Source organism: Poecilia mexicana, unplaced genomic scaffold (genome assembly GCF_051168715.1).
Source record: "Poecilia mexicana isolate PSO_F unplaced genomic scaffold, ASM5116871v1 scaffold_2, whole genome shotgun sequence".
NCBI lineage: Eukaryota > Metazoa > Chordata > Actinopteri > Cyprinodontiformes > Poeciliidae > Poecilia > Poecilia mexicana.
The window spans coordinates 51,895,882-51,910,217 of NW_028263371.1; the positions used below are offsets into that span (position 1 = coordinate 51,895,882).

The following is a 14,336-nucleotide window of genomic DNA, read 5'->3' on the forward strand; positions in this document are numbered from 1 at the left end:
TCTAAGTGCAAAGAGCTGAAGATAGAAACTCCGCCCAGCCTCAACCCCCCAGCAGTGAGACAACATTTATTTTAAGACGAATGTGACTCCTGAATAACACATTCACTTTGAGAAAAACATGGCAGTGAGAAGACTGAAAGGCAACAACAGGTAAAGCAATTAATGAACAATCTGATCTAAAGACTTAGATTTTGAAGCTGCAGTGGAAAGCGATATTATTTTACTAAGCTTTAATCTTCCTATAGAGTGAATATGTACTGAATTCAGCATACTGAAAAAAAGACAGGATTGGAAATGGATTTGAATTATTTTTGTCAGTTTGAGTTGTTGTATTCATCTTAGTTTTAATGAAAAGGGTTAAGAGGAAAACAAACTTTTATGAATTGTTAGAGAACTTGGTAACACTTTATTTGAAGGAGGTGAATAAGACTGTCATGACACCATCATAAACATGACATAACACCTGTCATGAACATGAATAAGCCCTCATGAATATTTATGACTGTTGTCATAAAGCGTCATTCGGTAAATTATGACACTTTTAATACAAAGTTGACATTATTCAAAATGTTTTTGTTATGACAACTTGACATTAACCAGGAAATCATTACTGATATAAATTTGTTATAAAAGAATTATTGATTGCACTTTAAAAATTAGGTAACTTTATGTTATTAAAGGTAAAGTTTAAACAGTAATGATTTCCTGGTTAATGTCAAGTTGTCATAACAAAGACATTTTGAATAATGTCAACTTTGTATTGAAAGTGTCATAATTTACCAAATGACACTTTATGACAACAGTCATAAATATTCATGAAGGCTTATTCATGTTCATGACATGTGTTATGTCATGTTTATGACAGTGTCATGTCAGTCTTATTCACCCCCCTTCAAATAAAGTGTTACCGAGAACTTTTTATGCTGAGTAAACCATAGTTGATAATTGAATAATTAGGTGTCATCAGAATGTTTTGCTTAAACCTGAATTAGGGACTGAATGTGATTTATTGATTTTTATAATGTTTTCAGAAGAACTTAAAAATGTCAGACTTTTCTAAACAGCAAAATCAAAGTAAATACGTATTTGCTCTGCCTGTGTAAAGTGTGAGCTCTGTTTCACGCTCCATGTTTCTGCTCATAGATCTGGTCATGGCTGAGCAAAACAATGAACTCCTTCAGAGGTTTTTCACTCACAAAATCTATTTATTTCATTATACATACCATTTTGGATATCAGTTTATTTAAAAAAAAAATCCATTTTGCAATAATGAATTTAATGAAATTATGTTATCTTAGACCAACATTTCTGTTTGTTTTGAAGAATTGGGGCTCTTGAAGACATTGAACAAAATGAATATGACTCTATCAGGTAAACTGAAACTAACAATGCCCATCATGTCAGCATTTTTGAAAATGTATCAAGGTCATTCTCACTTCCCGAGTTATTTTCATTGACTTGGTTTTTCCACAGAGCTGCTTTCAAAAATGTGCAAGAAAACTTTAAATCTCTTGACTCAAGGTAATGTACATAAATTAAGTTTTTATGCAAAAACACTTGGCATTTATTTTTTATAAATGTTATCAGTTTTCTGTCACTCTTCAAATGTTATCTTCCATTAATTCTGCTGCTTTTGCATCGTCTTTAACTAAAAACAGATACGGATCCTGTGTTACTTGTCTGTATCTGGAAGTCAAGTAAAAAGACAGTTGAAGAGACTGAGTGACTTGTTCTAAAACTAAAAAAAACTCACAGTTTTTAAGAATTACAGATCATTTTTCCTGATATTCCATATGAAACCAGTGATTTATGAAGTTGAAAAGGTTGATAAAGAAAACCGAAGTCTGAATATGATTGTGGACAGAAAGATGTTTCATTAATTGAACATTATAATGGATAACCTTGAGGGTCCCCTTCACAAGAGAGCAGTTAAACAACAGAGGCTTCTTCAAATCTGCAGCTACACAGACTGCTACAGGAGAACTTGCCTACCTGCAGCCATCACCACCTACAATAAACCTGGATAATCAGAGCTCCTCCAGCATCTAATTTTCTAATTTACTCCATAAAATAAACAAATAAGTAATAATGATAATAATACTGTATTTAAACTTTTTTTAAATTGAAACTCAAGTTGCAGTTTTGTCTCAACATTTGTGCTATTATAAGCCTGTCACCTCAAACACATCTTACATTTAATGAGTGGATAGCATTACAGTATTAGTAATAGTTTTGTTTTTGCTTTTCTTAGCATTAATCAGGTGAAAGATGTTCAACACCGTCACCAGCTTGGGATGAGGTAAATAAAGATCTGTTTTAATTTTAAAAAACATCCAACATGCTTATCCCTTGTGGGATCGCAAGGGGAGCTGGTGTCTATCTCCAGTGGTCAGTGGGTGAGAGGATGGGTACAGCCTGGACAGGTCGCCATGGCAACACAGAGACAGATAGCACAACCTGAGGAGTTTTTGGACTGTGATAGGAAGCAGGAGTACCTGGAGAGAACCCATGCATGCACAGGGAGAACATGCAAACTGCATTTTGATAAAGAATTTGTTTAAAGCCGTTCCACTTACACATCCAGAATGCTGTAACTGATTTTTTTTAATTGCTCCCCTTTCAGATTTGTTTATTATGTTAAACATACGGAATATATCACATTAAAGATGATAAACTGCTATTTTTTCTCATTATGAACTACGTTTTCAATGAGAGGAGTGTGTGCAATACTGACATTTACTGTATTTCTGCATCGTGTTTATGTTGAACAGACGGGTTCAGATTGAGTTTAAATGGATTTACTCCTCGGGAACCATTGAATCTTCTGAGCCCAGTTTTTCTTCAGTCAGCAATTCAGTGTTCCTTTTGCATGTTTCTTTTCCACAGCCCTGATCTGGGACAGGCAGAAGAAATGTTGACATCAATACGGCAAAGGTACAACATACATCTTTATGTTTCTTTTTCTGTAGCCATTTATATTTAGGTTGTAAGTGAACATGGCAGCTGGTCTTTGATCTATGAGAAAAAAATCATTTATGAAAAAATAATACATGAGGAAAATAGGTAAACAAACCAAGTATGTAAAAGAACACTTAATTTGTTTCCTTAAAGAATTACATAAAAATCTATTTTATATAAAAACAAAAACATTCTCTGTGTCTGTCATGCCTACATGTTGTAACAGTATCAATGCTTCAAAGAAACAAAATGTTTGCCAGCAGATCTAAACCTTTAATGACCTGAGATAATTAATTAAAGCTCAAACCTAAATTCAACCACTCTGAGTCCTAATGTTTACTTCACCAGTAATGTGGTCCTAATAACTGATGTTTGATCTGATTTGTCAATATTAACATTAATTTGTTAAATTAGGTTCCAAGAGCTGATTGGTTTTCATCAAAGTGAACATATGGAGACATGGTAAGAATTCATCTATTTCCAGTTCTGAGATCACATTGACCAGATACTTTATTAGTTATAACCTGCTAGTTCTGGTTTAGAGCCCATATTGCCTTTGAGCTGCACTAACCAATTCAGTGAAGGTGCTGGTGTCAAAAAAAAAAAACATTCAGAGGCTTGATAGCGTCTCACAGTTGCTGTAAATTTGTTGGTTGTCCAACATGATGAACCTCCTATTCCACCACATCCTTGAGCTGCTGTATTTACTTGCTGTAGCTCTTCTGCGTTAAGGTTTTATATGTTGCGTTAGAATGATATTCTGCATTTCTTCTTTGTAACAAGTGGTGATCTGAATGACTATCTATACATCATCTTCAAGAAGTCACCCAGTCTTCCTGTGAAAGGATCAAAGCATTTTACATAAAAGTAAAACGTTTCCAAACATTATGCCTCAACAGAAGGTTTGAAGGTTTATTTAACTGTTTCAAGTGTTTACTAAGGTTGGTTCAATTCAGTAACGGTTATCTTTATGTATTTTACTTTACAGTTCTGCTCTCCAGCAAGCGAGGGAAACCGTGAAATCTCCTGGGGAAAGGTACTTTGCATGTAATATTATTATATATGTAAATAATAGTAGTACACTGAGGAGACTTTGAAGTTTGTGCAACAGGAAAACTTTCAAAACTTCTAATATAAGCAGTTTAAGCAATGTGGAAAATATTTAGGCAACATGTAGATAATGAAATCTACTGAAGAATCTTCAACTTAAACAGCCACATTTCTCTGATTATCATTGTTTGTTTAATGCATGTCTTTATTTGAATTTTAATTATTCAGAAGTTTAAACAAAAAATATTAGACTCTTTAAATATCCATCCATCCTTTAACACCCTTGTCCCTCAGTGGGGTCAGGAGGTGCTGGTGCCTCTCCAGCTAACGGTCCGGGTGAGACGGGGTCGCCCTGGACGGGTCGCCAGTCTGTCGCAGGGCAACACAGAGACAGACAGGACAAACAGCCATGCACACACACACACACACACACACACACACACACACACACACACACACACACACACACACACACACACACACACACACACACACACACACACAAACAAACGCACACACGCACGCATGCACGCACGCACGCACGCACGCACACCTCTAGGGTGAATTTGGAGACCAATTAACCTGAGAGTCATGTTTTGCTCTCTTTAAATGTAATTTAAATATTTATTGTCTAGTCCAGCCCATTCAGTGCATTCCAGTTTAAACCAACAAATATCAAATCAGTTTCATTGTAACCTCATTAAGAAATATTTATCTTGCAATGTAAATTTATAAATTATTGCCAAGCCGCAGAAGCCTTCACATCAAACCTTCATTTTCAATCAGTTCATCCTTCCAGAATACGGTCGAGGCCACAGGGGAAAGAAACAATTCACAATCAACAGGAAGAAACCAGCAGCCGAACCAGAACCAGTCGAAGACATTGTCTTCATTCATCCCTTGCTTTGGTCGACACAAAGGAGGCACAAACACTCAAACACAGGAACAGAGGTAATTTCTTTAAAAGTGAAATGAAGACATGGACTGTTGGTCTTTGATTTACAGATTAACATTTGTAGGATTTGTTTGTTGTTGTTTTTTTTGACAATTTTTCAGTAACAGATTATTCCCCCAACAGATATAATCTGAAAATGGAAGAGGAGAAACATTTATGTCAAAGGTACAATCCATTCATGATGCTGGGGCCTGACATTAGTTTCTTTTAATCTAAAGAAGTTAACAGCCAGTGAGAAAGTGAAACAATCTGAGCATCGTCTGAATATTTACTGCAACCTTTGAATTCTTGAATTTAAGTAAAAACTTCACTAACTAAGAAAGGATTTATCTGACCTGGATTGTCTTGACTAAAATTTGTGTTCTGAACAGAATTGATATGATAGAAAAAAATCAACAAGAGCAACATAAAAAAATAAGGTATGTTTTATTCAAGAACATTCAAGCTCTAATTCCCCTTCATGTTCATGATTTATCCTCTATTTGATCTGAATAGGAATCTGGATGTTGATGTCTTAGATTCGGGGCCATTTTTCATGTTATAATTTAATCCACAGAGATGATTTAAATCAAGTTGAAAAGGAAATGACAGAAGTCCGACACAGGTACTGTACACCGTTCTTTAACACTCAGGCTCATAAAGAAGGGACTGATTACATATGCTGAATTATGGACACAAAGCAGAAATAAAAATTTATTTTTGAGCCTGAGTTAATGAGAATCAGATAAATAAATAAATAAAACCAATTCAAAGTTTTGACCCTTAAAAAGATTGACCGTAAAATATGTTATATTTTTCAGAATTCATCACATTGAAACAACTCAACAACAGGCACTTTTTGAAATAAGGTAAATTGATTTGAAATTGTTCAAAGTATCAATTATATCTATTTATTGCAAATTTGGTCATCGCATCCCATTAAAAAAGGTGGAGGGAATGCCAAAATCTTAGTTTTTCTGAATTGCCATTTTTATTGCTAATCAGTGACTTGATGTGATTTGACCTGATCTATTTTGTTTTTAAACAGACTAAGAGAGAAGGATGAAGAACTTGAAGCCACCAGGTAAACATTCATCATTTAAGGAGAAGATGACTAAAAAATTCTAATTATTTATACCTCAGATACCAAAAAGGAAGCTCCAACAGTTTCCTATAAGCCCTCTGTATCTTTTTCAAATAAAATCAAATACAGTTCCAGAATAAATTAACCACTAAGCATATGTGTCTGATAACAAGGAAGTGTTTTTAGTTTTTCAAGAGTTTTTTTTTTTTTTTCATTTTCAGGTCTGCTCTTAAAGAAAAAGAAGAAGAACTGAAATTTTTAAAAGACAGGTATAGTGAACACAATTCAAAGCAACAGGCTGCAGATGCAGTCTGAATTGTTTTTATGAGTAATCAGTTACTTGATGTTATTTGACCTGATTTATTTTGCCTTTCATCAGACTAAGTGAGATGGCTGTAGAACTTCAAACCACCAGGTAAAAAATTATTAATCCATTCATTTTACGAAGCGATAATTCAAGAAATTAAATTTATTTATAACTCAGCTCCTAGAGTATCCTCATAACTTCTATGCATCTTATTTAAAAAAATCAAATGTAGTTCCAGATTGAATGTATTTAATAAACCACTAAACATATAACAAGTGTTTTTATTTTTAGGTCTGTTCTAAATAAAAAAGAGGAAGAACTGAAATCTTTCAAAGACAGGTATCGTACTTACATTTCAAAACTACGAAAAAAATTTCCTTAAACAACTACCCAACTTTGGTCATGGGTATTAATTGATAGAAATGTTAAGACAAGCTGGGTTTTACTAATAAAGGTGTAGATTATGAAGGTTTTAGGTGACTAATCATCATGTTTTTCTCTTACAGAGTGGCACTGGAAGTCGCTCCCTCAATAAAAACAGGAAACACGATGAGCCTCAACAGCCCAGTCAGTAAAAACAGAATAAGAGAAATGTATGAAACTCTGAGATGTGACTGGCCAAAAATCAAAGAAGATTTGAAGTTAGCTGGGGAAAAATCTGATTCTGTTAAAAAACTGATTCAGGTAAAATGTGGTTTGATGATCCAAGACATGCATTTCATACTTTGGCTGCCATTGAAATGACTAAATAGTTTTTCTCCTCATCGTATCGCCTGCTAACAGAAACAGTTTAGCTCAGCAAGAACAGACATGGAAGAAAAGAATGTGATGATATCAGATTTTTTTGAATTGGATAAGTTCAAACATGGAACAGAATCACCAGAGGTAACGAAACGCAAAGACCAGATTATTTATTGTTTTACTGCAGATCTGAATATAAAACTCTGTTTCAGGTTAAAGAAAACAAGCTGTTAGCAATTCAGAATCTGCAGCTAGCGATCTACGATCAGAAATATGACAACGGTTCACAGGTTTGTCTGATATTAGAGGAATGATAAAGACACAATATGAAGTTTTTTAAATGCATTTATGGAAGAAAATTATTCAGATTCCATTAATTTAATTATTTCTTCTCTATAGAAACCCTTATCTGCACACGAAGTCACAAACCATGAAGACATGATGGAGTATTTGAGCTCTGAATGCTACTGGCTTGGATGTCTGATGGCTCTGAATAATCCTCCCATTAAACCGGACTGGGAGAATCACGCTGCGTCAATGGACAAGTGGGACATTCTACCCCGAAATATTACAGCAGCTTCTGTAAAGAAGTGAGGAAAAAAATCATCTTCTGTCAGCATCTTTTTGATTTTCTCATGAACCGTATAATTCTTTGTAACTGAAACCTGTAAAATTGTATGAGATTTACATGCTTTTCTTTTTTATGAGGAATATTTAATTAGGTAGTAAAAAAACGTAAATGTGACTCTCTGAAATTGAAATGAAGAAAATCGACTTTCAGTTGGTAATCTGTGAAGTCAATTGTTATTTTTTGGTTAATTAAGGACCATTTACAGTTGCAGTATAGAGTACCACTAGTTTTATCTGTCAGAGTTTACTATAAACTTTGGTAAAGTTTGAAAATGTTTAAATTTATTTCAATATTTCATGCATTTAAAATGTCCTAAATTGGACCAGGTTCAAAGAAGGATACCATTTCACAACTTCATTAAAGAATGTCAAGGTTTTTAAAACATGTGATGTAACATTGTTTATTCTAGATCTTATGTACTTGTAATAAAAGTTGGTCAGAAATATGACATTTTATTCAAACAAAGCTTTTAATGACTAAAAACATGCACTGTATAATCAGAATTGTATTTACCAAAGGATACGTTTAATATTGCCTGTTTTACTTTTAGTATCTGATTTCTTCATTGGATCCACGTGAACAAATGTATTATCTATAAAAATCAAAACATGAACCAATTGTTTAAGTTTTAAAGGTAATCATTTTAACAGCCTGTTGCAGTTTCAGGTTGTATCAAAGCTTACCTGCAGAGGGCGCTGTTGACCTGAGGTTTTCTCCTGCCAGCAGACGGAGGACTCAGACCAGATTTAGTTAACTGCAGCTGTTCACTGTCGACATCTGAGCCACCGGCTGGAGCTGCTGCAAAACCCCCGAAACACCGAATCGAATCACCCAGCAGTAACTGAAGCCACCCGCTCACACTCACTGATCCATGTTCAGAGGGTTTATCTGGTAGTTACTGTGTTTGGGTTCTAGATAAATTGCTAAATGTGTTGCATGTTGCAGTTTTTCTATGGCAAGACTTAATAAAAAGCTTGTAATTCCCCTCATCTTTGGTTATTGCTTGTTTTTCCTCCCAGAAATATAAACCACTTAGCTCTGTCATCATCCACCCCTTCTGCTCCATCCCACAGCAACGCCCTCCCCAGCCTAAACTTCACACCTATTAGATCTGAGCCGCCCCCATCCTCTCTGCTTCAGTGTACTTCATCCCACCGCCTCCCTCTGGTGCTGCTCAGATCATTGGGTTTATGTTCAACCTGGGCCTGAAGCTCAGGAAGGTACCATAAGACTTACTTCCTGTTTCATACCAGCATCGAAGACGCCCTGATCTAACATCTGGTTTATAAAATGTGTCATGGTTTTGCTCCATTACTATTCCAAAAGTTTATTTAAAAGAGCACCATTGAGCCAACAGGAGTGACTGTTCAGTCACGATAGTTTTTCCCATTGTGCTTCTCACACTTGGAAAACAATTAAGATGAAAAATTGACCTTTCACTCATCTGATTTAAAAAACATCTTAAAATCTGACTCTTGGAAAGCAAAATATATCAACACTGAGTAAATGATAAGTATGTAGAGATTTTAAGTTTTTTTTTCTGCAGTTTTATTTTGTGTTTTTATTATTCCTGCATTTGTTATTGGAATTTAGCATCAACCTGTCAATAAGGACTACAGAGTGAACTTAGCCACCTGGCTATAATCTCATGTATAAAACCAAGAACCTGGTGGTGGATTTCCACCCAACTGACACCAGTGAACATAACGGGAACAAACATTGAGATAAGTACCTCTGTGTTCACCTGAACAATAAACTGGACTGGCCTCACAACACTGATGGTCATACAGAAACGCTCAGGGCAAACGCTACCTGCTGAGGAGGATGAGGACTTTTGAAGTGCAGAGGAAACTCCTGAATATCTTCTTTAGCTTAGACAACATAAGTTTTTCCTGTAGGAAGAGTCTTTTAAGAGAAGACTGAGCATTTCTGCAGGAGAGAAATGCAAAGAACGAGAGAAATGGGCACATTTAGAAAATCCTGCTAGCTTTGAGCGTTGAGATTCAAGAAGAAGAAAGTTTCTTCAACTGCAGCTTAAAAACAACATAAATCTGTCAGACTGTAAAAGGAGCGTGCATTTAGTTTCTGACTGGGTGATGAGTTATTGTAAGTCAAAGGGGCTGTTGCAACAAATGTTGATCTAATCTTTATGATATTAGTTTAGTTAGAATTTTTTCTCTAGAAAGTACCGTAATACTTTGACTCTTGACTCCTAAACATAAACAGAGTGTTCCATATTCCTCAGGTTTGGTATTTCAAAAATAACCCTCCGCAGTGCTTATTTTAAGAAACCCTTTTGTCTTTTTGTTTCCTAGTTGTCGTTGTTGTATTTGTTAAATTAGCTAATATTTTGACTAATCACTGGATGTAAACAGAACCATGAAGAATTCAAAAGGTAAATTTTCTCACATTAATGAAAAGAAACAAATCAGAGGCTTCTGTTGTAGATTCTTAGGTTCCGGTTGGGTGACAGATGGATAGAAGAATAATAGATGAGTTACCAAACGGTGTTACCAAACCCTGATGGTGGGACAGAACAGATACTGGATCAGATCTGAGCTACCGGATCAGATCTGAGCTACCGGATCAGTTCTGAGCTACTGGCTGAGATCTGAGCTGAAGCTTTCCATTTGCAGAGCCTTTAAATCTTGGTCTGAAGCTGCATCAGTCAGACTGAGGATGAAGACAAACAGTTTGTTGGTGTGTTGTAACAACCAGCCGGTGGTGCTGCTGGATGGAGGCGGGGGGAGTTTGACTGACAGGGACAGCCTCACCCTCAGCTTCCTTTTTTTGTCAGCACTTATTTTATGACTGATGTTTGCAGAGATGTTTGCACAGTTTAACTCTTCAGGGTTTTATTTCAGGTCTCATGTAATGCTTGACGTTCTGCAGTCAGGCGACTCCAGATCGATGGGAATCGTAGCTCGATCAACGGCTTCATGATGACTGGCAGACTGGAGGAGAGGAGGTTTCATAAATGGCTGCCATCTCCCATCATGCCCCCCTGGGTGTCCCAGCAGCCAATGGGGAGGCTCTGTGAGGTGGTGATGCAGGTTGCCCCCTTCGTATAAAACCCTAAAGCACCGTCTGGGCCCTCCTGAGCAGTTGGAGCATTCCCAGCCTCGCCTCGGGTGGAGGGATTGCGGGGAGGGAAAGCAAAACTACACGGCTTCTATCTGTGTAGTTTTGTTTTTGTCAGGGAATATTTCGAGGCTCGACCGTTCTCACCTTGGATTTTTCCGCACAAACCTTTCTGGATAAGGGGGCTGCTGCCCGTTAGTCAGTCGGGCTCCGTCCCATCACTTTCAGGCACTCTTGTGGAAACAAGTGAGTAGTTCCAGCTCGTGTCCCAGTGCTCCTTAACTGATATGCTTTTACCCGGACATGGACTCTGGTTTTTGGTGAAGCTGGGATCAGATCTGGGGTCAGGAATTCAGCTTTTGGAGACGTTTGCTGAGGTGTTGATGTATTTTTGGCTGCAGAAGGAGGCCTCATGCAGCAGAGTGTGCAGTGATCTGTGGAGGGCCAAGAATAGCTGCTGAGAGCATCCGAGAGGCCTGTCAGCTGGGCCCATGGCTTTTTAAGGGAATCGGCAGCAGAGCTATCAGTTGCACCTCCAGCTATGCGCCACATGGTGGCTGTCAATCAAACTGTGCAGGGTCAGGGTGGGGGTGTCGAGGTATTTTTGGTTACTGCCATATCTGTCTCTCGGATGTTGATCTGTAAATACCAGCAGGGCTGGTCCGGTTTGGTCCTAGATGATCGGTCTGATGTTAAGCTGTGTATTGATTATGGATTGCGCATGTTGAGATGATGTTGTGATGAGTGGAAGTGAGAATGTAAACAATGTGAGCTGAGATCAGCTGACAGCAGTGAAATGAAGCAGCAGGTGTCTTGGTGAGGTGTTCAGTGTCTCATTGAAAGTGCAGGAAATCCTCATTTAACCCAGAATCTGATGCTAAAATCATCTGGACGTGTTTGAAAATGACTCAGGCAGAAATCCTCTCATCACTGGAGGGTTCTTCTGATGCCAGCAGGAAGTCTGTCAACAAACTTGAACTTGGTGTTTCTGGAGCTGTCAGTGATAAAATATTTGATGAGTTTTTGGTTTTCTGCCTTGGACCTGATTAAATACAGAATCATATATTTGTGAGACTTAAAGAAGAATGTTCTGTAATTTGGGTCAAGCATAGTCAAAGTAAAGATGCGTCTCCCACAAATGATTAAGAGTCAGATCTATTTTAACATGAAGCTATTTTAGGTAAACATGATTTTAGTCCTGGTGCTGTTCCAGCTTTAATCAAATGATGCACTTTTTGGCTGAATATAACATTATACAAAGCTGTGTTAAAAACAATGTGAACAATGAGAACTATTGCTTCAATATAAACACATTTTTATGTAATTTTATGTTATCTGGCTGACGTTCCATGTAACTGTGATGAGTTTCAGTTCAGTTTTGTTTCCACAACATGAACAATTTCAAAACTGATCTTTAGGTTTTTTATTTACAAACACAGAAAGTCATAATAAGTCATGATACGCATATTAAAATGACTTCTGATTTTATTTACAATATTTCCAGAACTGCAGTTAATTATTGCTGTTTTCTTTCTGTTTTCTCTTTAAGCTAAATTAGGATGATGATTGTTTTGCACTCTATGAATTAGATTGCATTTTGTTTTCCATTTCCTGCATTTCTCCAACATTATTAGAATAATTAAGATCATTTTTTCCACAGTAAAAGTAATGGTTTTAAGAAACATTTTCCTTAGAGCGACACTTCTGACCTGTGGATCTATAAAGTGTTGGAAAGAGTAATTGTAGTACTGAGGCAGTAACTGTAGTACTGCGGTACGCGAAGCAGCACCTGCTGCTGTCAGATTATCAGAAACAGCTGCAGCTTCACAGAATCTGTCTGAAGTTTTATAAAAACAAAATATATACAATAATCTAAAGGTAGAAAAATAATAACACCATTGTAGCTTTATTGTCTGGTTGTCTAACAATAGATAATAAATTGAATAAAAATTGACTCTTTATTGATCCTGAATCTGAATAACACTGGATTTGAACGAGGCATGTTGTTTTAATATGAAGTATCTTGTTGCAACATTTTGTGATTTAGTACTATACAAATAATTTAAATTGAATCAGATTTAACTGTTGAAGATAAAACAGATAAATGGACTTTAAATAATTAGAAAGAAATCTCTATCCATTGACTCTCCTGCAGGGCACAAGCTCTCATCACAGTTTCTGTGAAATATGAATATTTCAGAAAAATCTTCACACCTCTAGCAAATTTAGGTAATCTTTTAATTTGACCAACTTGTTTCTTTTGACTGGAAGTAATACTGATGTTTTGGATTGCTCCAGGAAAAGTCCTAACAAGAATCTGATTCAGAATCTGTGTAGGGAGCTAAAGATTAGGGTGATGGCAAGGAGGCCTTCCAGCCTCAGAGAAATGAATGTTTAATGTAAAAGATTACAACCGAAAAAGCAAGTGGAAACAGGAAAAATCCTGATCAGCAGTTATAACAAGGGTTTGGTTGTTGTAATTCCAATAAATATGTTTCCATAAATTATTTCTTACATGTCAATTATCATCAAAATGCAGATGAAACTAATTTTTCTCCAAAAAAGATACTTATTTTACATTTATTATGGTGGGACTGCAGGTGTGAGTTAGTTTATGCTATAATCTGGTAGTGTGCATCAAACAGTTTCAATTAAGTTTGAGCTGTACATTATTTCTTTCTAAATAAAATTCATTATTGTTTTTGAAAGTTGCTTCTCTCATTTCTTGTGAAAAAACAAATATTTTGTTGCAATTTATTTAAATTGCAACAAAATTTATTTATAATAAACGTTTGCCTGAGAAATACATCTACAACTTTTGAAGAATCGATTAAATCTTAACAAATGTCAAAAGCAAACAAACAAAAAATTAATGTTGAATTTCAAAGAATAAAAATTACAAAAATTGTAGAGATAAAAAGAAAAGTTGAATATCAGCTAATAAGGTCTCGGTCTGGTGGAAGCTCCTTAAAACAACCCTGAGAAAACACAAATGTGGCAAGCAGAACTGAACTGGTGTCTGGTTTTACTGTGAAGATCTGTGGTTAGATCATATATGCTGGATATTTCATGCATTTGGAAAATGCTTGTAAAGTTAACCATCAAGTGTATTTTGTGGAAAAAGCAGTGAGTGAAAATGTGAAACTTTGTGCTTATTTTTGCTGTGCAAACACTGCAGCATGTAGCTAAATAGTCAGCATGAGTTAACTGAGTGGATGACAAAAGAAATATGTAGACGCTAATGGAGGCCAGGAGACACGTTCTGCAGGACTCCAACGAAAGAAAATTAAACAAAACCCAAACTGTGGAAAAAAAATTGTGCAGAAGACATTTTAAAGCAGTCTGAAGAGTCTGTATCAACTAGCTCTTTGTGAACCTTGAGTGTTTAAAAAAATAATCATAAATATTTGACTGTTTTTGACATTTTGTGGATTTATTTGGGGAAAAAAAGCTTCTTAGTATTTTCTTTCCAAAGTTTTAATGGAGATCTGGCGCCACCTGCTGGTGGTAAGATAACTTGATGTGTCTAAAGTGGCAGCATTTCCTGTTT

The 14,336-nt window shown here is 36.1% G+C and overlaps 2 protein-coding genes across 2 annotated transcripts in view; both read left to right on the forward strand.

The window, feature by feature from the left end:
• Nucleotides 1–95: 95 nt before the first annotated feature.
• Nucleotides 96–8,694, forward strand: LOC106911654 (uncharacterized). The gene is made up of 21 exons (XM_088002694.1): nucleotides 96–150; nucleotides 1,144–1,183; nucleotides 1,324–1,371; nucleotides 1,474–1,521; nucleotides 2,252–2,299; nucleotides 2,887–2,934; nucleotides 3,373–3,420; nucleotides 3,947–3,994; nucleotides 4,795–4,959; nucleotides 5,087–5,128; nucleotides 5,335–5,382; nucleotides 5,520–5,567; nucleotides 5,764–5,811; nucleotides 5,991–6,026; nucleotides 6,248–6,295; nucleotides 6,406–6,441; nucleotides 6,625–6,672; nucleotides 6,840–7,017; nucleotides 7,117–7,218; nucleotides 7,287–7,364; nucleotides 7,474–8,694. The coding sequence occupies exons 2-21, from the start codon at nucleotides 1,152–1,154 to the stop codon at nucleotides 7,666–7,668; spliced, it is 1,392 nt and encodes a 463-aa protein (XP_087858820.1). The 5' UTR covers nucleotides 96–150; nucleotides 1,144–1,151; the 3' UTR covers nucleotides 7,669–8,694.
• A 2,107-nt stretch (nucleotides 8,695–10,801) lies between these two features.
• Nucleotides 10,802–14,336, forward strand: part of LOC106928839 (titin-like) — a 155,360-nt gene continuing 151,825 nt past the window's right edge. The window contains exon 1 of the mRNA XM_088002850.1: nucleotides 10,802–11,032. The gene's annotated coding sequence lies outside the window, so the exon portion shown is untranslated. The remainder of the gene's footprint in view (nucleotides 11,033–14,336) is intronic.